The sequence below is a fragment of the Pseudoliparis swirei genome, chromosome 2, assembly GCF_029220125.1.
Source record: "Pseudoliparis swirei isolate HS2019 ecotype Mariana Trench chromosome 2, NWPU_hadal_v1, whole genome shotgun sequence".
Lineage (NCBI taxonomy): Eukaryota > Metazoa > Chordata > Actinopteri > Perciformes > Liparidae > Pseudoliparis > Pseudoliparis swirei.
In genome coordinates, this window is record NC_079389.1 from 13,594,199 (window position 1) to 13,622,008 (window position 27,810).

Below are 27,810 nucleotides of genomic sequence, written 5' to 3' on the forward strand. Positions count from 1 at the left end.
AACGTGTCCCATAAGCGGAACTGCACTTTCTCCCCGCAGCTGTTCCTCCTCCGCTGCGCTGCGCTGCCTCCGTCACAGGACGAGGCAGACATGTTTGCTGCAGTTCGCTCTTGTCTTCTGCCTATTATCAAACTGTACCTGCTCGGTTTCAAGGTGCTGTTGGCTCAGCTGTTCAGCGCACCCTTCCGGTTGCCAGGTTGGTTCCAACGGACGTTACGTGTACTTTGGTTAAATGTTAGCTAAGCTAAAGCTAGTTAGAGATAAGCTAAACACGTTAAACACGTGTGAACGTGAGGGGGATTTTGTGTATTATCATTGCCGAATTATCCAGAAGAGCTTATCGCCTCTTCCTCTTCTTAAAGTAGCTTCTTAGAAAGCATTTACGTTGGTCGCCGATTATTTGGGTTTCAATTTCCACTTTTTGTAACGCAGTTTGGTGAACGGATCATTGAACTAATACTGCAGGTGAATAAATACGCATGATACTTAGTATATTTCGAAAAGAAAAGAAAAGTGAAGTGCAGAGACTCAGAATTGTGCTCCAGTTGTGCATTGTTATAATCCCGGAGTTACATTGATGCATTCATTATATTGGAATATGTTGTTATTTTGTGTAATATAGATGTGATTAGATTAACGCTAAGTGAGCAGTTCGACATGCATTGCATGATACATTAGCATTAATTATTATTTAACATAATCCAAATGTGAACAGTATTTGTAAGAAAGCATAATAGGAAGTGTTATCCATGATCATATGCATGTACTAAAACGAATGAGACACAATCGCCTCGATGAACCCAAAGAAAAGGTGAAATCATGCTCAGGAAAACCCCACGTATGTGGGACTTGACTTATCTGGGTTTATCAGGCCATACAGGTCTTACTACAAGGACTTCTCATGTCTTGAAATAAAGTCATAAAGCAGCTTCCTTGTCAAATGACATCCTCGCTGACATCTGTGTGTCCTCTTCTGCCTCTGCCAGTGATGCCCAGACAAGATGGCAAGGTTGCCATAGTGACAGGAGGAGGCAGGGGAATCGGCTATGAGGCAGTCCGCCACATGGCCAAGCTGGGGGCGCATGTTATCATCGGTAGAGTATCGAGCACCACACCACTGGCATGCAAACAGGACCGAGGCGATACCACATTTTACAGAACAAACACACACATGTGATTTCAAGAGTTTGGGTTCCACCTGTTTACACTAAAAAGTACAACCGCAAAAATAGTAATAGTAATTATAATATTAATCTTTATATTTGTAGTGCATTTCAAAACTACAAAGTGCAGTTTTTCCTAGCAGGCAGGGCACTTCGATAAATGAAGTGATTATTTTGAATTTGTATCGCTTACAAATGAAATTATCACCGTAGAGTGCAAATTGTGTCTCGGTCAGAATCACCTGTGCAGAGCCGCGAACATGACAAAGCAATCTGTCAGAGCACTCGCATGCGGACGCAAAACTGATGGGAGATTTGAGCCGTGTCTCGTCACAGTTAAGCACGCCTCAATCAGATTAGTTTTACCCTGTTGTTCAGCAGTAATATTGGGGGAAGGGAAAAAAACCTTTGCAGGCTGAGTAGAGGACATGACTTTCAGAAAGTAAGACGAAAGAAAAATGATGAGGGGATTTTTTTTTTCAGACACAAGTTAGTTCAGGTTATGACAAATTTAAAGAGAGCAACGGGAAAATCCAGAGTACTTCCAGACAGTGGATCCGATCAGACAGAATATTCCATATATTGCTGCAGGTTTAGCTTTTTCATTATTATTACAGTATCTGCCTGGCTGGATACCAAATGGATTTCTTTAAGATGAATGAAATGTTGTTTGGGTTACTGAGCTTCTCGGCTACGGTTCCCTTCATATTAAAGGCATCCTCTGTGTGCCTATTTAAAAAGCCTGTCGCTGTCAGAGACCCTTAATTAGGTTGAGACGGTCAACAGCGCATTCAGATGCCTCTTTAGAACCCGTTGATCCTTCTTAAGCTTTGGAATAATATCAAAACTGTTTGTTTTTATCATTAGAAAATATGTGAATTTCCACTGACATGATGTAAAGACTTGTTAAACTCTGCTGGGATTAACAGGCTGTTTTCAAACCAAGTGTTACATGCAAATGTAGGATTATAAGAGGCTTTTGTGGAAAAAAAATGATCTGGTATTGTTCCATAAATTATGTCGTAATACTAATTGCAGATTAATGCAATATGACCATGTTTTATAAGGGAAGCATCTAAGGGAAACGCCATAATTGTACTGTGCACAAGAGCATTTATTCCATATTCATAGAGAAAGTAACAAAACAGAGGACATTAATTACTTTTTAAAATTGTTAATATAATACATAATATCATTAGGTCTGAATTTATAGCCGCAGAAATCAAACATTTGATATGAAAAACTGATATAAACCAAGACTGCGTATATGTACTGGACATACTGTAGATCCAGCTGCATGCCTTCCAACTGCCACTACATCTACATATTTGTCTTCCTTCCTTGAAGTGCCTACTTATCAAGGTGATGTACGACATCGATCACTCATTCATCTTGTTTCGCGCGCTGCTCGCTAAAATATGTCGATCACTACCCCTCTGATGGCGTCCCTGTCTTTCCCCTTAATGTTATGCAGTTCAAGGCTCCATCTGTGATTGAGGGCTCAGCTCCTTCACACACTTCAGCACGTTGTTGAGCCCTCTGAATTGAGGCTCTGAAGTGAATTGTTTGGTGCACATTGATGAATCTGTAAATACGCCACGTTTTGACTAAAGAAATCATATTTCTCTCAAACCAATTCACAGTCGTAGCTGTGCTCGCTGCTGCTCTCGATGACCGATGCATGTTGCAGGAAGAGCCTCTTGCTGTAAGAGATTTGTATTCAGGGTGCGATGTCGCCACGTCATTGCCATTGAGCTCGGGCAAGGAAGTTTCCCTGGAGCAGTAACTGATATATTGTGTGTTCACAAGTTAGTTGTAATGCTCTGTTTCGCCTCACAGGTCATTTGTTGAGTTGTTTTGCAAATACAGAAAGTAAATTCACATCTGAAAGAGTCTTTAGCTACTCATGGCTGAAACACGCCTTTTCTGTTATTCGGGGACGATTGCATGGCTGTTTCTGGTTGACTCCCACATGCAGCTTGTGGGAGTCAACCAGAAACAGCCATTTCTGACACTTGACACGTTTAGATTCAGTTCACAGAGACATTTGGATTTCTTCTTTTTTATGGAGCTTATTGACTGCATTTCTGAACAAGCAAAGTTCTATTCCCTAACCAAACAAGGGCAGAGTTAGAGATGCCACCCCCACCCGGGGACTTTGTATACTGCGCTCCCCAAGTAGTGCCTAATGTAAATCTGAAAATAATATCAGTTAAAAATCCTGTGTAAGAAAAAAAACGGTGATTTGTCAAGCAAAACTTGCAAAGAACTGCAGATCAACTGCTCGACTGATCTGGAACAGTGACGGGCCGAATCATAATCTGCCCAACGGCATCTGAAGCTGTTTATATGCTGATCTGTTACATCTGCGGTGGGACCACAACTGCGGTAGGATGCTTCTGTTTAATTGTTTGTATTGTTGTGCATTGCTCTTTTGTCTGGAGGATTTTTGGGGAATTGTATTTTGAGCACGTGCATTTTCACCTAAGATTTCTCCCAGCAACACTCCACAACTGGCAGCTAAGCAAACTGTCATTAGCATCTCCTCAGATGTACACCCCCGTGGGGCTGGATGTCATCTCTGCTGCTCTCATTAAACTAACATGATCAAGTTTTCCTCTTTATTCTCTGTTTGTAGTCGACAGTTAGACTGGGTCTGTTTTGATTTCAAATCAATCATCAGGGCATTGGAATAAACCACAGGCGTCTCTGAGACTTGTAGTCGAGCAGTGTTTCAAATGTAAGAGTTTACATTTTATATTCTGTATAAATACCCCCTTGAAATGCATTACATGATTTACAGAAATGACAGGAAGGTTGTAGATGAAGCTGCCCATGTAAAAAACTCCATCTATTTACAATCACTGCAACTCCTAATTTGTCAAACGAATATTATCTATTACATTTTCTTAGGCTTTAGATAGTGTCTTTTGCTTTTCTTCAACTTTATTTGTATTCTTCCTACAAAGATAAGACCGCAGTGTGTTTTGGAATAAAAGAAGAAGAATCTGATAGTTCTCAAGCAATTTCATGTAATCCCTTCACTGGGAGGTGCAGCAGGGAAGAATTCGAGAAACTACATTTACTGAGAGTGTTCATGGAAGACGACCCGCTCCGTAGGAAGATATAAATTGCTTCGGAAAACATACCAATTCTTAGTACTGGGTGAATAGTTATGAATAATATATTTAATATCTGCCAATAACCTCACCTACATTTTACACACATTGATTTCATGATCTGAAATAAAATCTTGCACAACACTCTAAAAAGGAGAAAAAAGATTGTACGTTAATCAACAGAAAACTAATTGGCAATTATTTTGATAATTGATTAATCGTAAATGTCAATTTTAAGAAAGAATGCAAACAAATCCCTGGTTCCAGCTTCTCGATTGTGAAGATTAACTTATTTTGTCTTAGTCAAAGAGGAAACTGAATATTTTAAGTTTTAAAGTCTGGGATAATGAGATATTTAATGACATTACCTTGAGCTTTATAAAATTTCCACTAGCATTTTAAACCATTTCCTGACATTTTATAGACTGAGCTATCGATCGATTAATTGTGAAAATAATCAGCTGGCTGAACGGCGTATGTAGAGCAGTGACGTAACAACAGGGTTTTTCCTGGGTCAAAATGGGTCTTCGGTGCTCCCAAAAATTAGTTTGCGCGCTGTGCGCCCACGGTCTGTGTTACCATGTCACCGTAATTAGCAGACATCTATGTATTTATTATTATAAATAATGGAGGCTATGCTTGAGGAAATCATTTTGCTTCCACTTTAGATTAAAATAGATAGGCTAATAGATTGACAATAGTCCAGGTGTATTCGTGCACGTCGGGCTGTTGAGTGAGTGATCAGCAGCTGGCCGCTCTGTCCATTCGCGCACCTCACAGTCTCGTATTGATCAGACAAGAAGACACGCTTATCAACTCGATTACTATTGATTAAAACAGAACGAGGGTTCGGCTGTAGCCTCCTTGAAACATACATATTCGCTGACATGCGCGTGATGAACACAGTTTTTTTTTTTTTTCATCGCAGACTTTTTTTTGCCTTAGGCGCTCGGGATTTGTCATAGGCGTTCGGGAAAACGGCTTAGGCGCGTGCCCAAATTTTCTCTATGCAGGAAAAAGCCTGAACAATAACAATCCTACTGTTCCACTGCAGAGAGTCAAGCCAGCGAGAGAGGAGTATGAGGAGGCCACGTTGTGCAGCGCAGTGGACACCTACCTCAATAATTAATGTCATGATTACCGTTACGTTTTTCTCCCCAAATGTATTTTTCATAAAAGCCTTCTCCCACAGCACGATCTACCTCCAAAGATGCCGTGCATAGAACAGCAATATGTCTCCATGCCCTCGGCTTCATTCGGTGTGTGTACCGCAAAGTCAATGTCAGAGTTTCCTTAGAGACGCTTGAAGCAGAACATAAACAAGACTTGAACCCGACGTATGTTTACACACACAAAGTCAATATAGGAGGTGCGCTGTCTGTTGTTCAACCCTATCTGTATTGAACCTGATCCTCCAGGACGATGAGTGTGTCTCCCTCTCAGATATCCACACCTCCTTGAGATAATTGATAAAGTGAGAATATTTATGGTAAAGTAGATTCCTCTATAAATGGAGTGGCTACATATTTCAGGTGGAGTGCTCGTGAGGAGAGTACGGTCGAGCCTCAGCACTGCAATTCTGCTTGAAGTGTTTTTGAGTAGATTTTCAATTAAAGTTGTGCCTGTTTGAGTGTTTTTAAGATAAGACAATACCATTTGGAAAATGTATTATTTGCAGCTGCAAAATCTGAATGGAATGAAGTGAATAGACGAGAAACATGAATTAAAGCATGTACGTTGTGCATCGCAGCATCTGTAGATCCTTCCTATAACAAATATTTAAATATATTAATGAAGGAAACTACATTCAGTTCAAACTGCACTCAAATAGCACTTGTGCAGTTTGAGTGGCTTTCTTCTTGAGTAATTTAATATAATACATGCTATTTTAGTTTTTGACAAACATGGACACAGTCTTTGTGGACTCGAGATAAGATAAGCCGTTATTGGTGCACAGAAGGGGAACAGATGCATCAGCATTGTCGTGGTTAAAAAAAGGTTACTAACCTACGTATGAAAACAACACTTTTCAAGTATCTTAGAGATACAGATTTCTTGTTTTCCTTCTGACTCCTGATCAGTGCCAATGTCCTTCACTCAGTTAGTCACGAATAAAGGCCAAAGATCAATGACAGAATCCATTTATCATGCGTGTGCAATTAAATTAGGTTGATTGAAGACATTATGAAATGTAAGCTGGATGAATTGGACTCGCAAAACAAATCCTATTTGTGTTTTGGAAAATTATTGCATTCGTTATAGCGGAAGAAGAAAAGGCCTGTGGAGGCCAACTGTGCTTCATTAAATTGATGGGATGAGTGTTTTCCAGTCTCTGTAAACAATTATTATTACTTTTTTAAAGTTGAATTGTGCTATGAATTACACATATATTAACACACAGACTTAAGGTTAATATTGAACTCATACAGGTGTGAGTATACTTTTCCAAGTGTGAGGCATGTGTTAGGACTTTCTTACTCTGCGTCACGCTCCTTTTATCCATTTGTTCAGATGAAGCAAGATTATTTCAGTAAATTAGTAAGGGTACATTTTTAACCCCCAGCCCCAAAATATTTAGTAGGCAAATTCCTCGGGGCATTCCTTTTCAATCATAGGTAGGGATGGGCATCGAGAACCGGTTCTGTTTTAGAACCGGTTCCCAGTGAACCGATTGTTTGGGATCGTTAGCCAAATTCTTTAACGGTTCTGCTAACGGTCCTCTGTGGCGTTGCGCATGCGCAAACTTTTTTAGTTTCTTCAGACTGCAGCAAACATGGCAACTAGGCAGAGGCGCTCTAAAGTTTGGCTCTATTTCACACGACAAAATGACAACTACGCCACTTGTAACGTGTGTCAAAAATCTATTTCGTCGAAGGGAGGAAATACAACAAAGATGAAGAAGCATTTGAACACAGCGTGGAATTAAATGACAGGAGTGTCGTGTGTTCGATGCAGCAGCTCAGCTAACGTCGGCGCTTCATCTCTTTCTGTCCAAGGTAAACTCCTCCAAAGTGATCACAACCACTCACTGTGTGAAGCCATTTGCCTTTATTGTGTGTAGTCGATCAAGTTATCTTCTGTCCTTCGTTTGAAGCACACATTTGAGCTCGGCATTGGTCTCCATTATCGATCACTTCACGTTTGGATTGAAAGTCCAGTTTTGAGAAATGTTTGATCGTAACGGTATTAATTATTGAGGCGTGTGTTATCAGCAAACGTTCGCGTTATCGTGTTTACCCATTATTAAACAGCATATCCATCTCTAATCCATTATTAAATTTAGCATATAGCTACGCTAGCTTAGCTACAGAATCTTCCATTGTCACCCTACATTGAGGCGAGGTAGTGTTTGCCTCCCCTCTTAATGTGGCTTTATGTCAGCTCAGCAAATTCAGCGATTTTGTTAGTGCCATTTGTTTCATTGTGTAAACCAGCTTTCACTATATAAATAATCTCCATTGCCATCCAATTTAGCTGATGAGGTTCAGAGTCAGACCGGTTCAGAGGCTGGTCGTCTGTCTGGGTCACAGGCTACAGCACGTCTTGGACACCTCCTCATATCTTTGTGTTCAGGCATCCTCCACCCCATCTGAGAGAGTGTTCTCCACGGCTGGAGACACAATAAGTCCTGAGAGATCGCGTATCCTCCCGGAGAAAGCAGACATGCTTATTTTTCTGCACAAGAATTGTTGATGATCCATACAATTGATGGTGCACACTTGGTATTTGCCACTGCTAGTTTCATTTTTGGCAGCTCAGTTCATATACCCTTTAAAAAAAAGGAAGGAGCACTGTAATTTCTAGGAACATGTTTAAATTAAACAGAATACATTTTATTTAAGTTATGTAAGTTTTATTTTAAGTTCAAGAGTAATATCGTATAAATGTTTTTGCTTATTTAAAAAAAGTAAATGTGTATGTATACATACTGTGTGTGTGCAGCATTATATAAAAGAAAATTAATGTGAATAAACCCGTTTGTGCTCTTTTTTTCACCCCTTGCCCAAAAGAATCGATAAGAGAATCGATAAGGAATCGAATCGATAAGCAGGAATCGATAAGGTATCGGAATCGTTAAAATCTTATCAATTCTCATCCCTAATCATAGGCTGTTTTAATGCGGAGCTCTGAGTGTAAGCATTTGTGCAGACATGTGTGTTCAATAACATGCAGCGTTCTAAGTGACTGTTGGAGAACAACTATGACTCTTTGTTTCAAGGGATTTATTTGCGTGAGGCCCTCGTGTTTATGTCCTGTTTGCGTGGCCCCTGCGTCGCGTCAACCGACGAGCCGCATCCTTCAGCCCAGCCCTAACCGCAGTGCACCTGGGTAAATGATGCTGTGCCCTTGAAAAGGCATGTGTGATAATCCAAGGTGTGTGTGTGTGTGTACGTGTGTGTGTGGTTGCGCGTGTGTGTGCGTGTGCAGAGGGACCATTAGAGTGTGTATGTTGGCTTTTTGTGTGTATGGGTTTGGGTAAAAAGAGAGTTTTCCTGCGTGTGTGTGTGTTCTTACGGTGTGTGTGCAGCCAATCCGTATGTTTTAGAAGTCTGAACCAGCTACTGTTTGGCGAGCCGAATTGTCCGCACTAATTTATCGGAGGTGTGTGTTTATCGGTGCCCCTGTCCGATTCTCTTGAAAACAAGGGACAGTAAAGGAGACACGGGCACTTTTTATCTTCAAGGGCCCTTCTTATATTTTCGTATATAATATATTCTCCTGTCTTTCGTAGGGACAGGGTTCACTGGCAAACATCTTTAAACAAACTATTTCCTGAGTCATAGAGTCGGTGACTCTGTTTCACCAGGCCATCTGAGATTGTTAAAGATATTGCAAAAGTCACACGCTGTTCTGTCAAATTTTGTATTAATATAGTACCCCCATTGTAAGGTTAATGCACCTTATATTGTGTTAGTTATTTATACTTTGATCATTGGTATGTACATGTTTTCTTCTTTTCAATACATTAATGTTTTGGTCGCCTCCCTTTGAGACAAAAATATGAACAAGCTGGATCATGTTCCTTTTTCACAACTAGTTTGTCTCTCGATGCCAGTTTCATTTATAATGAGGCATATTTTTCATTTGATATGTCATACATATTTATTGGCAAAATTAATTTTATTTTTTAAAGCACTTATAGTTTTTGAAATCAGAGTTCTACCTTAAGGGCTGTGAAGAACTCTTTTTGGATACACGTTTTTACAAGACTGAAAACTGGAAATGGAGTGTTATTTTATGAAAAGCCTCCAAGGACTTTTCTGACAATTCATCTGTGTGTCTCCTTCTCTTCCAGGTGGGAGGGATGAGCACGAGGGTCGGGTGGTCATCAGAAGGATCTGTGAAGAGTACAAAGAAGCCAAAGGTAATATTGAAAGAATGTCTGAAAACACACACACACACACACACACACACACACACACAAATGAAAATGCTTGCCCGTGTGTGTACTTGTTCTCATGTGCCACTGTTTGTAGATAAAGGGCAAAGCTGCGGCAGTGTGTCCCTCAGGCTTGTTTCAACAGTTTTTACTAGACACAAACACACACTCTCCCCCCACCCCCACACATAATTGCACACACTTGCAGGTATATACTCATACAGAGACACACAGAGCTTCCACGGTGGCTGTGCAACGTAAGGAGTGTTGTTGACGCCCAATGAGGAAGAGGAGGATACAAGGGAAAAGCCTATGGACAGATGTCGAGGGGAGAAAAGTCAATTTACATCCTCCTCAGTTTTTCCTGATCCGATGTGAGGTCCTGGGACAGGGATGTCGTATGTGTACAGATTGTAAAGCCCTCTGAGCAACATTTTTGGTTTCGGGTTATACAAAATAAACTGAATTGAATTGAAGCAAAGTGTTGGCGAGGAGGTGTGAAGAGCGGATGTGGAAGGAGCGAGAGGCGCGACGGGGAACATGATAATTGGGCAGATATAGGAAACTAAAAGAGGGAAAAGAAAGACGAGGTGGAGGGAAAATCGAGGCGCAGATGTATTACTCCATTGATTAACGCTTACAGTGTTCTCTGTTACTCCCATGTTGAGAAATTGATTCGGCTTTGATTCGGCTGACCTTCACAGCACCATAAATTCCAGCATAGTCTCATGACTAAGGAGACTCATGAGTGTACCAAACGGCCTTGAGTCTGATTCACTTTGCAAGGCTCGTCAGTAGGTTTTTAGTTTTAACGTAAAAAAAAAAGATTTAGCGTTTTGTTCACTGTGTGAGTCCGTGTGTGCGTCATCATGGCAAAGTGCGGCCCTGTGGACATCTCGGACTACTCTCATATCTGGATTTTGTGCCTCTTCATCTCCTTGATCCTCCTGCTTGTGACCCGGAAATCGATCTCGGTGCTCCAATTTGAAGACCATTAAGATTCCGAAAATCCAATCTCGAGGAGCACGGAGGCTTGCCGCGGGGATACACCGGTGTATCTTTTGCGAAAGCCTTTTCGGTGCCCATTCATCCATCCATTATCTTCGCTCATCCGGGGCCGGGTCGCGCGGGGCAGCAGACTGAGCCGGGTATTACAGACGCTCCTCATTTTCTTGCTCTCACTCGAGGACCCCGAGGCGTCCCCAGGCCAGACGAGATGTTTAATCCCTCCGGCATGTTCTGGGTCTAGCCCTGGGCTTCTTACCAGTTGAACTTGCCCGGAAAACCTCTGAAGGGAGGAGGCATCCTGGTCGGATGCCAGAACCACCTCTCCTCACCTCTCAACACAGAGGAGGTCTGAGCACCTCACCCTACCTTTAAGGCTGAGCACAACCACCCGACGAAGGGAGCTCATTTTGGCTGATTTATTAGCTGATTTATTCAATATGCTAATAACTCTAATTGACCAACATACAATTCTTAGCAACCAAGCTTAATCGCATCTGCTATATATCATATTTTAATCATAAAAGTTCAGAGGAAACCACATTGCTGGGTTTCTAATAGGCTACATAGGAGTTTCCAGTAGACTAAATAAGAAACACGCTGTGGATTGTGTTGCTCGGCCTTCCAGTGGGGGAGCGGCAGACAGGCGGCTGGTTGGCCCTGCTTGTGTTTCAGTGGCTGTCAGACGGCGACCATGGAGTCGGTGTCATTGAAGTCGATTTCCCTAAAAGGGGCCGTGGTGGAATTGATTACTTCTTTTGTAATTGGCAAGCAGTGAAGCATAAGGGACACGGGGGTGTCTGTAGCCAGATGCTTGTGCACTGAATGATAATGTGTTGGTGTGTGTGTGTGTGTGTGTTTGAATTAAACTGTAATAGATTCTCATTAGTATGTGAGGCAGGAGCTTTAAACATCTCGGTCCAGACACTTTTTGGCATCCTTCCTCGTGTTTGAACATGTGTCTGTTAACCCTCCTGTTACCTTTATATTTACTGACATATTTTACCCTCGGGGTCAATTTGACCCCAGCAATTAAAACCTCCAAAAAATTATTAGAATTAATATTGTTTCCCAAGTTTAAGTGTGAGGTACTTTATGTTTGTTTGTTGACTACCTAAATAGCCCTTTAAATATATAAAACAAGTTGATATTTCTTATATGTTTGACACAGTGAAAAACAGCCTGGGGTCAAATTGACCCTAAAGGTAACAGGAGGGTTAAGAGAAATGGGAGACGGCTCATAATAAACTTGTCGGCTGCAGAGGTGGTTCTTAAACTGGAAACCTGTGTACAGTTGTCTTTTTGGGGATTTCAACTTGTCACCAATAATAATTTAATTTCACTAAAAGCTTTTTAAAATATATTTTAAAGGATGTGTTCATGGGAGTCGCATAATATTCTGGATTTGTCGCAGCACTCGTCAATGTCACACCGGGCAGACAATCTAATCAAGCAAGAGGCTTTACTACTTGACCACTGCCTTCCTGTTGTAAAGCGAGAGAGAGATGCTGCTGGGCAGTGAGAAGAACGTTTGTGAGAGGCAGAGGGGATTCATATCTCATGTTGTGATATATTTATGTCGGAATGCAGCGAGCCAGAGAGGGCGAGTGAGCACATTGTCCATTTTTACCTTCGCATTGAAAATGCCGGAAGGTTATGTTTTGATCGCCGTGTATTTATTTATTTATTTATTTATTTGTATGCGTGTTATTCGCAAATCTCAAAAAGTATTGAACCGAATCGCATGAAATTTGGTGGGATGATTGTTTATTATCCGGGGACCAGTTGATTAGATTTTGGGATCGATCGGGTCAAAGGTCAAAGGTCATGAACAGGTCAAAATCTTCGCAGAACTCAAAAGTATTTAACCGAATCGCATGAAATTTGGTGGGATGATTGTTTATTATCCGGGGACCAGTTGATTAGATTTTGGGATCGATCGGGTCAAAGGTCAAAGGTCATGAACAGGTCAAAATCTATCGCAGAACTCAAAAAGTATTGAACCGAATCGCATGAAATTTGGTGGGATGATTGTTTATTATCCGGGGACCAGTTGATTAGATTTTGGGATCGATCGGGTCAAAGGTCAAAGGTCATGAACAGGTCAAAATCTTTCGCAGAACTCAAAAAGTATTGAACCGAATCGCATGAAATTTGGTGGGATGATTGTTTATTATCCGGGGACCAGTTGACTAGATTTTGGGATCGATTGGGGTCAAGGTCAAAGGTCATGAACAGGTCAAAATGTTCTTGAATCGCATGAAATTTGGTGGGATGATTGGTTATTATCCGGGGACCATTTGATTAGATTTTGGGATCAATCGGGTCAAAGGTCAAGGTCAAGGTCATGGAAAGGTCAAACTCTTTTTTTACCATAGCACGATACATTTTTGTCCAATTGGCATGCAACTAATGCCAAAATGTTCATAATTCAATGCCCAATCTTGTGATATGCGAAGGTATGCGCTCTACCGAGTGCCCATTCTAGTATATATATGTTTTATATTTAAAGGTGTTTTGAACCATTTCGTATATGTTTGTAGTTTATTGCCTTGTGTACGGTCTCTGGAAAACCCCGAGTACATTCCTGTGGAAATATGCTAATGCATTTTGGACTGCATGTGGGCTTTAGTCAATGAGGCTTAAAGCATTTTACTTTAAATTATAAACACCCACACTAACACACAGGGTATTTCTGTATTTCTTGCCAAAGGCATTGCTGTCGGTCCACTAACTTTAGTCACGGTGCATTCAAAAGCAACACTTTGTGCCTCAAACCATGGACCTAGATTACCGTGTGAAGCGAGGCAACCTGTGTGTGTATGTGTGGATGTTTGTGTGTCTGTCTGTGTCTGTGTGTGTAAACCAGCTGCTCCCTTCCTACAAAAACTGTTATCATTTTACCTAATCTCTTTCACTCCAATTAACATCATAAACACATACAAGTAATTAAACCTGAGCTAGAATTTAGTTATTTCTAAGTTCAAAGTTTATAAAAATACCGACTGTTGGTTTGTCTTTGTACATCAACATATATGTTTTTGTGCACATTACAACCATGACATGGTGTACATTCTTAAAAAGCTGTTGCAAAATGTTCTGTGTATTATTTCTGAGTTATTGTGTGTGTATGCAATATATGCATGTGCTGTATGTTTATTTGTAATATAGTGCTGTATTATTTGTTTGTGTAAGACAACCTTAATATATATGCAGAGAGGGATTCACAACTCTCAACTTTATCATTCCTTTAACATTACTAGCTGGCCCTCACCGGACTCCTCTCTCCCCATCAGCTAAATGAAAATGTCTTTGGCGGAATGAACACAGGCACCATGCCCAGACCTCATATTCTTACATATCACTGTGTTGTTTATCAGGCAGTTCAAAGTGCCATTATGTATACTTCTCACCCCATAAGAGGTAGAGGGGGGGCAGTCCATTGATCCATTGATCCATTTGTGTTTTTATCTCTTTTTAGACAGCAGAGGTGTGAAGAAGGAAATTAAAACTGGCTTCAGATCAGCGTGAATTTGACAATCATCTTTCCTAGTGTTGCATTTACAGCAACAAATAATCCAACTGATCTAGCAAACAAGTCTCGGATGACCGCATTAAGTCCTTGAATTTCCAGTCCAAACTGTTGTTTGACCTCTGACATCACGTCAAGGTCTTCTTGAGTCAACTTGTCAACTTGCTCCCTCCTCTGTCCTTATCGGCATGTTGTTGCCTAAAAGAAAAGCTGAACAAACTCTACAAGCCCAGTATAAACCTTTTGAGGGATTCTCAGTTGGAGCAAGATTTTATTTATTCAGAGACTTTGTGTAAAGTAATCGACAGCACAGACTCTGATTGTGCACTGATGTGGCAGGAAGCAGTTCCAATCATGTTTAGTGTTCAACATTACTGACACTATTGGATAACACTCTTGTGTCTGCTTTTCCATCCACAAAGACCAACTGGTTGAGCTGTGTGTGGCAGAGGAAAAGGGGAAGAGGGAAGAGGGAAGAGGGAGCTGTTGGTCCACACACTATGAAGCAGATTTAGAAATCGCGACTCTTCCATGAAACCATCCTTTGACTTTCGCCCCCTTCAAGACTTCGCAAGTCATAAATGTGACATGGTGCGTTCAAGTGTCTTTGTTAGTAAGTAATGCCAAGTACCACACTGTGGCGAAAAATCTGTGGTTTTGTGGGGCAACAGTAAAGTTGTTGAGTCTTTTTTTGTTTTTACTGCAGTCACAGAAAGAAAAGCACAGGTGTTACTAAAAAAATGAACGATGGCTCTTTTCTATTCAAGTATCCGGAGAAGCTGTGACTGAACCAGCTCGAACAAAACCAGGACCCTGAAACTGAGGCAGCTAAATGCAATTCAGCCATAATGGATCTTTTTTTTTAAATCTGTGCTTTTCCTACTGTGACATGACAAACCCTATGTCTGTAATAACATGATGAGAGCACAGTGTGTGGGATTTGGTGGCCTCTAGCTGTGTGGATTTCAACCAACTTAAGACCCTTCCACTTACTCCTCTTTCGCTCAGAGGCTGTTCTTACCATCGTAACACGACTTTAGGAGGAACGTTAGTCAGAAGCGATCCGCCACTCTACGGCTCACGAACCTCGGCTTCATCAGCATGTCGGAGAACGACGAAGCCTTTACGTGACGTAAGGATGTGAACGGGTCTTGCTCGAGCCAATGTTTGGTTTGTCCATTCTCGGCTACCGTAGCAACAAGGCGGCGCAACATGGCCGACTCTGTGAAGAGGACCCGCTCCATATTATTAGATAGTACACTACACGCTCATTCTAAGCCAAGGAAAACAGAACAGTCCTCAGTTTCATTTTGATGATCATACTTTAATTAAAAGAAAGTTAGAAATATATTATTTTTCCATTTATGCTAATAGATCCCCAAAGTGCTACCCACTGGCCCTTTACTGAACAGATGGAATTAATGAACTGTTAAGATTGGAAGTGGGATTTAATGCATTTTATCAACTCTGAATTTAGTATTCAAAATACCGTAATCCTTTTAGGACCTCTCTGTGGCAGCTGGAGTCAATGTTGTTGAGATGAAAAGGACTAAGATGTTTAATAATCATGGCACAATACATTTTGCAAGATCCGAGCCAAATGTGTTTTTTTTACTGCCCTTCAGCCGTCGTCCTCTCCCTCACCTGTGTTGCTCAGGGAGATGTGCCACACAATTCACTCAGTTAGACTGCTAAATTGATTTTAATTGTATAAACATCTAACCAGTGAGTGACTCAAATGTAATACTTATTATTATGATTATTATTACTATTATTATTATCATCATTATTATTATTATTGTTATTATAATATTATTTATGGCTTTATACAGGCGTCCACCTAAAAGTAGCAACATTATCAACTAGCATGCCATAGAAATGTTTGCAATGTTTAATGAAATCGCTTTAACACTTTTAGTAAAAGACTCAGCCCCACTTTAACTAAAAATTGAAATATAATTAACTTGATGTTCAATTTGCATTTCAGTTTAATTCAGGTTAACATGCAGTGAAATGATAATAATTCTAAATTGTAGACTGTGGATGGATGCGGTGGGTCTTAAACAGCATGTGCTCCTGCACTTCATTTCCAATAATTCCCCTGGAATAAAAACTGTGTGTTTGAGTCAAGGAAGCTGAGCGTTATGGAGGATCCCGGTGTTAATTGAGGGCCGGCAGCAGCAGGCCCATGCCGGGTCGATGGCATATCAACCCCGTGGGCTTTCTAGACATCACTGGGATGCCTGAAAGGGCCCGGCCCCAAGGGAGCCCACAGGAGAGGAGAGGAGAGGACACACACACAGACACACACACACACACACAGACACACACACACACACACACACACAAACACTTGCGTGCTAGTATATACACTACCGTTCAGAAGTTTGGGGTCACTTAGAAATGTCTTTATTTTTCAAAGAAAAGCACTGTTTTTTCAATAAAGATAACATTAATCAGAAATACACACTATACATTGTTAATGTGGTAAATGACTATTCTAGGTGGAAACGTCTGGTTTCTAATGAAATATCTCCATAGGTGTATAGAGGCCCATTTCCATCAACTATCACTCCAGTGTTCTAATGGTACATTGTGTTTGCTAATCGCCTTAGAAGACTAATGTCTGATTAGAAAACCCTTGTGCAATTATGTTAGCACAGCTGAAAACAGTTATGCTGGTGATATAAGCTATACAACTGGCCTTCCTTTGAACTTGAAGTTTGAAGAACAAAATTAATACTTCAAATATTAATCATTATTTCTAACCTTGTCAATGTCTTGACTATATTTTCTATTCAATTTTCAATTCATTTGATAAATAAAAGTGAGTTTTCATGGAAGACACGAAATTGTCTGGATGACCCCAAACTTTTGAACGGTAGTGTATACATTCCAAATACACACACACACTCTCACTCGATAAGCTATAGTTGTGGTTAAGGTCATCCAAATGCACACACTTGTTTTTTCCTCTGCTTCTCTCTTCTTCTTTTCCCTCTCTCTCTCTCTCTCTCTCTCTTGCAAACCAACAAACACACGCACTCAGCATGAGGTGAGTGGCATGGCTTGGAGATAAGGCTGCTATCAGATCTGGAATGGCTGCACTCATCGGTCACAGGGGCTTTTTTCTCCATCAGCTCTCCTTCCTCGGTCCTCTTCCTGTCTTTATCCATTTATAGTTGACCCTCTCCAGGCTGAGGAGTTATAGGGGGAAACGATATGTCATTTTCCTGATGTTTGAAAGGCCCGGCCTTCGCCCTGTATCACGGCAGTTCACTCATGTTTTCGTGCTTTGGCGACAGCTGTTCACCCAAACAGGATTGATCAAATATCAATAAAGTCACTCTGAGCCCAACAAGAAGATTTACACATTTGGGTGGGGTTCATCCCTAATCTCTCATGCATTTTGAGGGTTTGGCTTTGATTGAAGAGAATATGACATTACTATGAAACGAGTCCACACACAAATGATGCTGAAGCTTTGGGCATCTCGAGTCATATTTATCAGTGTGGCTGTAGATATCCGCACTTAAATTCTTATCCTTGATGCCAGACTGCTCTCTCTGATACTGTGAGATAGAATCGTACCCCCTGTCACCTCGCCATCGAAAGTTAGAGTGGAAAACAATGTCACTGTTGAATATTAAAATAACTCTATGGTTTCCCTGATCAGCCTGAGCATGAAACATTGCACTCATTAGCACGCCTGAAATATGGCACAAGAGAACATCTCTGTGTTTGAATTTCTTACACTGCATTCATATTGCTCTTTAGGGATTATTGAGACAATTTCCAATTTCACATACAAAAAAAGGAAGTGCAAAAGTCACAAAAAGGACACAAAGTATTTATAATCTTAGAAGTAGTTTTTCGAGCAGAGAAGTGCCAGCAAGTGAAAGCTTGTCGAGGAGGACGGAGAGTGGAATTTTCAAGCCTGTCTTGACAAAAAGAGATTTACATCTACTTTTTAAGATTAGGAGTAACTCTGCAGTCCTGTGGATTTCATCAGTAAAAGGAAAACAGAAAGTTACAAGTTAGGTTTGAAGAACAAGTCCAAGAACAAAGCTTCAGAACTCTGCAGAAAATCTAAACAAAAGAGTAAATTCTAAATCAGAAGTTTTAGAATTGAATTGGCAAAACTCAATCCAGCAAAAAGAAAAACAGGCTGCTGCAGTGGAAAACTCAATATGACACACATTCTCCAAGGGTTGGAGGAGTGACACGAGGGACACCAGACAATTTACAGTCATCCCATATCATGTTTTTCTCGTTGGGTCTCGTTTCATTGCTGTCGTATTGTTCTGGAGGTTTACAATAACAGGGCTGCTTGAACAGTTACAGTCTTCACACTGGGCTCAGTAGACCACAACAAGTGACTGTCGGTCAAGGTGTTTAAGAATTGCAGTGTTCATCATCCTCAAAGTAATTTATCTGCATATAGTACTTACACACACACAACCACACACACACACACCCTTACACTTACACTGAAGCACACAGAGTCACTTTCACGCTCTGATGATATCAGCTCCTGGGCATTGCTGTCCTACCTGTGTCCTATCAAACATTAGACCAGATATACGGGTGTTAAGCTTTGATGGGACTCAGGAAGAAGAATTAGGTTTAAAATAATGTGCTGGAGCAAAAAAAGCGTAGCGCTCCCAGCATCGTGCTTTAAAAATACCCCACAGAGCCGACTGGAAGAGAAGATTAATACACTCTTTGATGTCTTACAGCCAAAACGGCGAGCAGAAATAATCAGTTTACAATGGCTCTGACGTGTGTGTGTGTGTGTGTGTGTGTGTGTGTGTGTGTGTGTGTGGGGGGGGGGTCTTTCCGTTTCAGTGGATTTCATCAAACTGGACTTGGCCTCCTTGCAGTCTGTCCGTCATTTTGTCCAGCGCTTCAAGGAGCGAGACCTACCACTAAACATTCTAGTCAACAATGGTGAGTGATGAAGATGTCGCCATCTCGTATTGAGTGAACGAAGGAGAAATCATAAAGGAGATTAATTTAAATGGCGTCACTGGACTGAATTTAGACGGATTTAAAGCATCACTCTTACATTCAGTATATTTCAAGTTCAAGTACTCCTTCATCGACACACTCTGTCATCCTCCAAAAGTATTTGGGTTCGGGTTAACATTTATTTTTACAGCACATGAAATGATGAAGGCACTTGCAAATGACACAGTAGTACCAAATGTAAACCACACTTTGGTGTTTCATTTTTACCTCTTTTACTGAAGATTTAATTAAACATCTTTTTTTTCCTTTACAAAATGTACCAACACACTGGCGATGAGAAAGATGAGGAAGATCTTGGGTATAAAACTGATGCTATTTAAGTGTAAAAATGGATATTGTTGAATACTTTTTCCCACAAAAGACATTAAAATTCTTAAATGTTCAATGTTCAGACATAATAATAATGTTTATAATACATTCAACATCAAATACTGAAATGTATTTGTGTGTGTGTGTGTGTGTGTGTGTGTGTGTGTGTGTGTGTGTGTGTGTGTGTGTGTGTGTGTGTGTGTGTGTGTGTGTGTGTGTGTGTGTGTGTGTGTGTGTGTGTGTGTGTGTGTGTGTGTGTGTGTGTGTGTGTCAAGCGGGTGTCATGCTGGTTCCTGAGGGCCGTACTGAAGATGGATTTGAGCAGCACTTCAGTGTGAACTACCTCGGCCACTTCCTGTTGACCTGGCTGCTCCTGGACATACTGAAGGATTCTGGGAAATGTGGTTACTTCTCACGCATTGTCAACGTCTCTTCCTCAGCCCACCGCGTTGGCAAGATCGGACTAAATGATTTTAATAGCTGGTAGGCTTAAACACACACACACACACACATACACGTTAGCAATCCCAACAAAATAACAATATATATTACAAAGCTGACTAATTTAATTCGTATGTAAAGAATAATTCCAATTTATTTGAACTTGTTTTGGACTTGTATCAGTGATAATAGCATTGGACCTAGTTAATTGATGAGATCTGGGTGCACATGGAAATCGGTTAGATAATTAGACGGGATGTAAATTCCAATAAACAAAACCACAAAAATGATACTCTAGTTGTATTAAACAAGAATAATAACCTACAACTATGTGTTTTTTTGTAAGATACGAACATTTCAAGTCCATCACCAACGGCAGTGTCACATTTTCCTGTTGCTATGACGAGAAAACAGTTGGCACCAGTGGGCTCAGTATCTTTTCAGTAGGTGTGTGTAGCTTGCAAGGCTTTAGTGATGCCCTCAAGGGTGCTTGGAAGATGACTGGAAAAAAAGAAACTGTCTGTATACTCCCAATTGTTTCCTTTCCGATGACTCAGAATTTCCCACCAGTACGGTAAAGGAAATATTATGATTGTATTATCCTCCAGTGTATATTAGATACTCAAACAGTCTTTCACAGATGTGTTTTTCAGTGTAATGAGCTTTTTTACATATTCAATATATTATTATAGTGAAACAACAATCCACAGATATGTAAATCTAAAAACTACTTTGCATGTTGAAAGTCTGCAAACACAAACAGCAGATGATTAAAAGAAGTAAAAACAACTGCAGTGTAGCGCTCACTGCCTGGCAGCTGTGGAAACTGCAGATACTTTCCGTTCCTGTAGATGGCGAACATCAGCATGCGTACACCTTCAACTGCTGCTGCTGCTGCAGCTACTTCTATTGGACTAGATCCTCACAGAAGCTGATGTAGGAAGTTACAGCCTCTGTGTACTCATCCAGGCTGTTGGTAGCAGTCCTGAAGACATCCCAGTCAGTACAGTCAAAGCACGCCCGTAGATCCTCCAGAGCCTCACTGGTCCACTTCTTGAACTTCCTCACCACAGGTTTGCAGAGCTTTAGTCTCTGCCTGTATGAGGGAATCAGATGAACCATGACGTGGTCAGAGTTTCCCAGTGCAGCTCGAGGGACGGCGTGATAGGCCCTGCTGATTGTTGTGTAGCAGTGGTCCAGAATGCTCTTCTCTGGTAGGGCATTTAATTAACTGTCTATATTTAGGAGTTCGTGGCTGAGGTTTCCTTTGTTAAAATCCCGAGTACAATAACTAAAGAGTCCGGGAAGGTCCGCTCCACACGCCGTATCTGTTCAGCGAGTGTCTGTTGTGCCTCATTCACGTTCCCCTGCGGCGGCATGTAAACTCCGCCAGGATGAATGAAGCGAACTCACGTGGGGAGTAGAAGGGTTTGCAGTGGATGATAAAGATTCCAGGTCCGCGAACAGTGCTGTAGAATCACCGTTACGTCGCTGCACCAGCCGTTGTTGAGGTAAAAGCAGATTCCTCCACCCTTTTTACCGGAGAGCTCCGAGACCCGGTCCGCTCGAACAGCTGGAAGCCAGCGAGCTGGAGCGCAGAATCTGGTATCGAGCCACTAAGCCATGATTCCGTGAAACACAGAACGGAGGATGAGGAGAAGTCTCTGTCTCTCCCACCAGCAGCTGGAGTTCGTCCAGTTTGTTGCACAGTGAGCGGACGTTGAGAGAAATATGCCCGGCAGCGCTGTACGAGATCCCGTTTCGTAGCCGCACAAGCGCCCCGAACGCTTCCCTCTCCGCGCGTTTCACCACGTGGCGAAGGTGAGCACACCTTTTACAAAAATGTCCAGTAACTCCACAGAAGTTAAAAACGTTGGAAGTAAATCCGCTGGAGTTGTTCCCCTGATGATCAAGAGCTCTTCTCTGGTGAAAGAGCTCTGGGAATCCCAGCAGAAAACAGTATTTAAAACGAAAACAATAAAAAACATCGCGCACCAACACACCGAGGCGACCTTTCGCGGCGCCATCAGAACTCTTACATTCAGTACATTTCAAGTTCAAGTACTCCTTCATCGACACTGTCATCCTCCAAAAGTATTTGGGTTCGGGTTAACATTTATTTTTACAGCACATGAAATGATGAAGGCACTTGCAAATGACACAGTAGTACCAAATGTAAACCACACTTTGGTGTTTCATTTTTACCACTTTTACTGAAGATTTAATTAAACATCTTTTTTTTCCTTTTCAAAATGTACCAACACACTGGCGATGAGAAAGATGAGGAAGATCTTGGGTATAAAACTGATGCTATTTAAGTGTAAAAATGGATATTGTTGAATACTTTTTCCCACAAAAGACATTAAAATTCTTAAATGTTCAATGTTCAGACATAATAATAATGTTTATAATACATTCAACATCAAATACTGAAATGTGTTTGTGTGCGTGTGTTTTAAATGATTGTGTCTGTGTGTGTGTGTCAAGCGGGTGTCATGCTGGTTCCTGAGGGCCGTACTGAAGATGGATTTGAGCAGCACTTCAGTGTGAACTACCTCGGCCACTTCCTGTTGACCTGGCTGCTCCTGGACATACTGAAGGATTCTGGGAAATGTGGTTACTTCTCACGCATTGTCAACGTCTCTTCCTCAGCCCACCGCGTTGGCAAGATCGGACTAAATGATTTTAATAGCTGGTAGGCTTAAACACACACACACACACGTTAGCAATCCCAACAAAATAACAATATATATTACAAAGCTGACTAATTTAATTCGTATGTAAAGAATAATTCCAATTTATTTGAACTTGTTTTGGACTTGTATCAGTGATAATAGCATTGGACCTAGTTAATTGATGAGATCTGGGTGCACATGGAAATCGGTTAGATAATTAGACGGGATGTAAATTCCAATAAACAAAACCACAAAAATGATACTCTCGTTGTATTAAACAAGAATAATAACCTACAACTATGTGTTTTTTTGTAAGATAAGAACATTTCAAGTCCATCACCAACGGCAGTGTCACATTTTCCTGTTGCTATGACGAGAAAACAGTTGGCACCAGTGGGCTCAGTATCTTTTCAGTAGGTGTGTGTAGCTTGCAAGGCTTTAGTGATGCCCTCAAGGGTGCTTGGAAGATGACTGGAAAAAAAAGAAACTGTCTGTATACTCCCAATTGTTTCCTTTCCGATGACTCAGAATTTCCCACCAGTACGGTAAAGGAAATATTATGATTGTATTATCCTCCAGTGTATATTAGATACTCAAACAGTCTTTCACAGATGTGTTTTTCAGTGTAATGAGCTTTTTTACATATTCAATATATTATTATAGTGAAACAACAATCCACAGATATGTAAATCTAAAAACTACTTTGCATGTTGAAAGTCTGCAAACACAAACAGCAGATGATTAAAAGAAGTAAAAACAACTGCAGTGTAGCGCTCACTGCCTGGCAGCTGTGGAAACTGCAGATACTTTCCGTTCCTGTAGATGGCGCACATCAGCATGCGTACGCCTTCAACTGCTGCTGCTGCTGCAGCTACTTCTATTGGACTAGATCTCCCCAGTTGTAGATCTTTGTGAAATAGCTGGAGCTCTGCAGCCGAATGAGGTTGTGTGGTTTCAGATGCTGCACATCAATGACACCGTGTGTCCCTGTGGGGCCTGAGGATGCACAGAGGTCTCGTTAAGTTTCCACTGTCAGAAGAGCTTGGCCTTATTCAACAGGACATATAAAGTAGTGTGGCAACAGTTAATTAAAATGAACTGAACAAAACTGAGAAAAACGGTTTCACTGCCTTTCATCCTTGTTTTACTTAAAGGCATTTCATGGTTTTAATGTTTTAATGTCTTACAGTATTCATTGGTTTCTCTCCTCAGCCAGTGTTATTCAGCCCATGCTGCTTACTGCCAAAGTAAGCTGGCCCAGCTGTTATTTAGTTCCCACCTCCACCAGGAGCTGCAGCATGGAGGTTTCCCGCTGAGTTCATGTGCCGTGGACCCTGGCATGGTGGATACTGCTCTCTATCGCCACCTCTGGACGCCCTTCTGCCTGCTGCAGTGCGCCGTTGCTCGCCTGCTTTTCAAGGTAAAACACTCTGCTATGCTTTCATCTGCTTTAGTCACACATTTATTGACATTGATTTATGTCATCCTGCAAGTCAACAGAGCAGCTATGATATAAATATTAAAGTACACTTGATACACACAAGTGGTAGAATATAGCTTTAGTTTGCACATATTCCACTATGTTTCTGAGTACAATATGTTTATTTCTACTTAACCACTCTGATTCACCATGTTCCCTCTCAACTCACAGTAGTTTGTCTATAACCCTTTATTTTGATTCAATTACTTTATTGTTACAATATTTCTTTCTAGGACGCCTAGGCCTTTAAATCAAAGATCATCTAAACGTCATGCCTGAAGCTTCACTTAGTTATGCTGCTTTCTGTGAGTTGAATGGCGAGAGTGTAAATGTCTCAACGGTCAAATGTGGCGTCTCGTTCTGCTTTTTCTCTGTGAAAGATTTGCAAACCAATCGTATTGTTGCATTGAAAAAAAACCGATCTGCAATCAAACTATTTGTGCAGTGATGAAGCACATAATGTATCACACACCTTTATCATCCTCATGTCACACACCTGTGTCTGCTTCATTATAATGACGGACGCGCCCGGCATGTAAACACGTAAACTGGGACGCTTTGTAGTTCCTCAACAAAACAAACCAACATGCTCTCCTGGAAAGGAACTGCTGCGACACAACATCCCTTTGTTCAAGGTGTCCAGCTGTGAGCTGAGAAGACAAACTTTTATTTGACAAGATGAAGCGCAGACAACCAGACATGCGCAACACGCATACACAGTGAAAATGGAAGTGCTACTAAAAAGCAATGCTGTTCACTGTGTGCTGTATTTATAAAACATGTCTTGCCTGAAGCGCTGGCCGCAGGGCTGCTGTTAGTGTCCCTGGGATCTCATGGAAGGAGACGTCCGTGCGTGTTTGAGCCCAAAAAAAGACAATTGTCACAGGCATTTGCCTCCAAGAACAACCCGTGGGATAGTTCTGCTCCACATACGCAACATATTAATCGCACAAAGTCATGCATGTTATCATTACCACGCACATGAACACACACACACACACACACACACACACACACACACACACACACAAACGGTGTCTCTCCTGTTACGACACCTTTTTTATCTCGAGCCATAACATTTAGGTTCATTCAGAGCCAAAGGCGAGAAGATGGGGAGAGAATTAAAAAGACAGAGAGAGAGAGAGTACTTTATTAACCCTAAATCATAAAGCAAATAACAAAAGGATAATAAAGTCTGAAAGAGTTGAGCCATTAAGTCGACTGCCAGCAGGCACATTCAAAAACATATAATCGGATTGATTGGGGTGATGAGGCATTTAAAATTAACCGATTCATTTCCCCAACACTCATGCTGCCTTCACACCAAAAGTGTTGGGAGTAGATTCCATGCAAAGTCAATGCACGGAGGAATGGATGCCAAGAAAGCGGATTGTCGGCCAGTTGTGTATATACATATACAGGACTGTCTCAGAAAATTAGAATATTGTGATGAAGTTCTTTATTTTCTGTAATGCATTCTGGATTCATTACAAATCAACTGAAATATTGCAAGCCTTTTATTCTGATTTATTGCTGATTATGGCTTACAGCTTAAGAAAACTCAAATATCCTATCTCTAAATATTAGAATATCATGAAAAAGTATACTAGTAGGGTATTAAACAAATCACTTGAATTGTCTAATTAACTCGAAACACCTGCAAGGGTTTCCTGAGCCTTGACAAACACTCAGCTGTTATAAATCTTTTTTTTTACTTGGTCTGAGGAAATATTAAAATTTTATGAGATAGGATTTTAGAGTTTTCTTAAGCTGTAAGCCATAATCAGCAATATTAAAAGAATAAAAGGCTTGCAATATTTCAGTTGATTTGTCATGAATCCAGAATGCATGACATTTTTGTTTTTTTAATTGCATTACAGAAAATAAAGAACTTTATCACAATATTCTAATTTTCTGAGACAGTCCTGTATATATATCTTGCTCGTCAGTTTATTTGACTTTGTGCTCTTAGAAAATCATGTTTCTGTGATCGACGCTTCCCCCTTTTGATGTCGGACGGGCTCACGCAATCGTCCTGAGGACTGACCTCTGGTTCGAATTAACGAGACAGTTTGAGGGCAGATCATCCTGTGAGAATCTGAGATAGCCTGATGTCAATCATCGGGTTAATTTCAGCTGGATAATAGGACTGGAGCAGCTTCCGGGCCACGACCCGTGGGTTTCCCCCAAAGGCTCCAAGGATCAGCCAGGCACCAAGAGGTTTCGTTGAACGACATATTTTATTCACACACACGACGCACAGCAGACCGCAAAACCTGCGCCGCCTCTGCTCACTTCTCTCTGCTCCACCCTCAACTGGGTGCTTTTATGAGGGCGGCCTCGGCTGCTGACTGATTGCCAATCACCAGCAGCCGAGGCCAAATTAGAGACAGCTGCCACAAGGACGTTTGATGGACTTTGTTGACCCACGAACGAGGTTCAGCCCTCCTTTGGCATTCACTTACGAACACACACGCACACACACACACACACACACACACAAACACACACACATAAATAAATATGACTAATAATACTAATTAATATTGTGTGTGTGTGTGTGTGTGTGTTTATTTACGTCTTCCACAGACTCCTGCAGAGGGCGCTGCCACTGTATTGTTTGCTGCCCTGTCACCGGCCCTGGAGGGGGAGTGTGGTGGAGGCTACTGGGCCAAGGGGCGCAGGGAGATGACAACACCAGCGACCTTTGACCCCCAGCTGCAGCTAAGCTTATGGGAAACCAGCGTCCAGTTGCTGGGCCTGTAGTAGCATGGGAGGAATGGACTGGAGTAAACCCTCGAAGGAAAAAAAACAGATAAAGACCGTTACCACCAGCCACCTCATCCTCCACGATCCCGTTTTCTCCGTGTTTATTTCCGTCCATTACTCACACCAAGGTTTTCATAGAGATTTATGTTTACAATCCGCTGCTGGACTGTGATTGGTTTTTAGGGGAGTGAAGAGCTCCATTTGTTCCAGACCCACCAAAGAACTATTTTTTTTTCGCGATGAGCAAATAAACATACACCAACACACAATAGGGTTCTATCAATATATGATTTTGCTGTCAAAGTTACTGGGCAGCTGCTGGCCTTAAGTTCTTCACAGATATCAGTTATCATCCATCTCTGATGTGAAGTTTATTCACTGATCATAACTAACCTGATGTCTGGCCAGAGAAATCATTCCGCAGTGCTATGTTCTAAAATGTGCAACGGCACCTGCTCCACTCTGCCTTAATGTCATCCGCCTGGCTTTCAGTGCGTTCATCGTCCCTGTGAACTAACTGCTCCATCTGTAAAGTCAAAATATCAGCAAACATTAAAATGCTTTTTTGAAAAAATTATTATTACATTTCAAAGCTGAATGTTGGTAAACTGACTTCAAAATCACATGGCGGTCAAGCCCTAGCTTACACACACACACACACACACACACACACACACACACACCTCCAAGTCATGATGGTAATGTGATGTCATCAGTTTGCTTTGACACATCACAATGATTTCAGAGACAGTCCAGCCATCCCACTTGTTTGACTTTGAGCACTTCGTTTTTTGGGACATTCTTGTGCGTCTACTGGTTATTACTGAGTCCTAACATAAACTGCCAACAGGTGTATTGTAAGCAATGTTTTAGGTTCTGCTGTTCTCATAAATATTTGACATCTTA

General features: G+C 41.3%; 1 protein-coding gene across 1 annotated transcript; it reads left to right on the plus strand.

Annotated features, from left to right (window-relative positions):
* Window positions 1-44: 44 nt before the first annotated feature.
* LOC130201469 (dehydrogenase/reductase SDR family member on chromosome X-like) lies at window positions 45-27,810 on the plus strand. Its single transcript, XM_056426508.1, has 7 exons — window positions 45-196; window positions 987-1,094; window positions 9,579-9,647; window positions 19,048-19,149; window positions 19,815-20,022; window positions 23,868-24,075; window positions 26,725-27,810. The coding sequence occupies exons 1-7, from the start codon at window positions 91-93 to the stop codon at window positions 26,899-26,901; spliced, it is 978 nt and encodes a 325-aa protein (XP_056282483.1). The 5' UTR covers window positions 45-90; the 3' UTR covers window positions 26,902-27,810.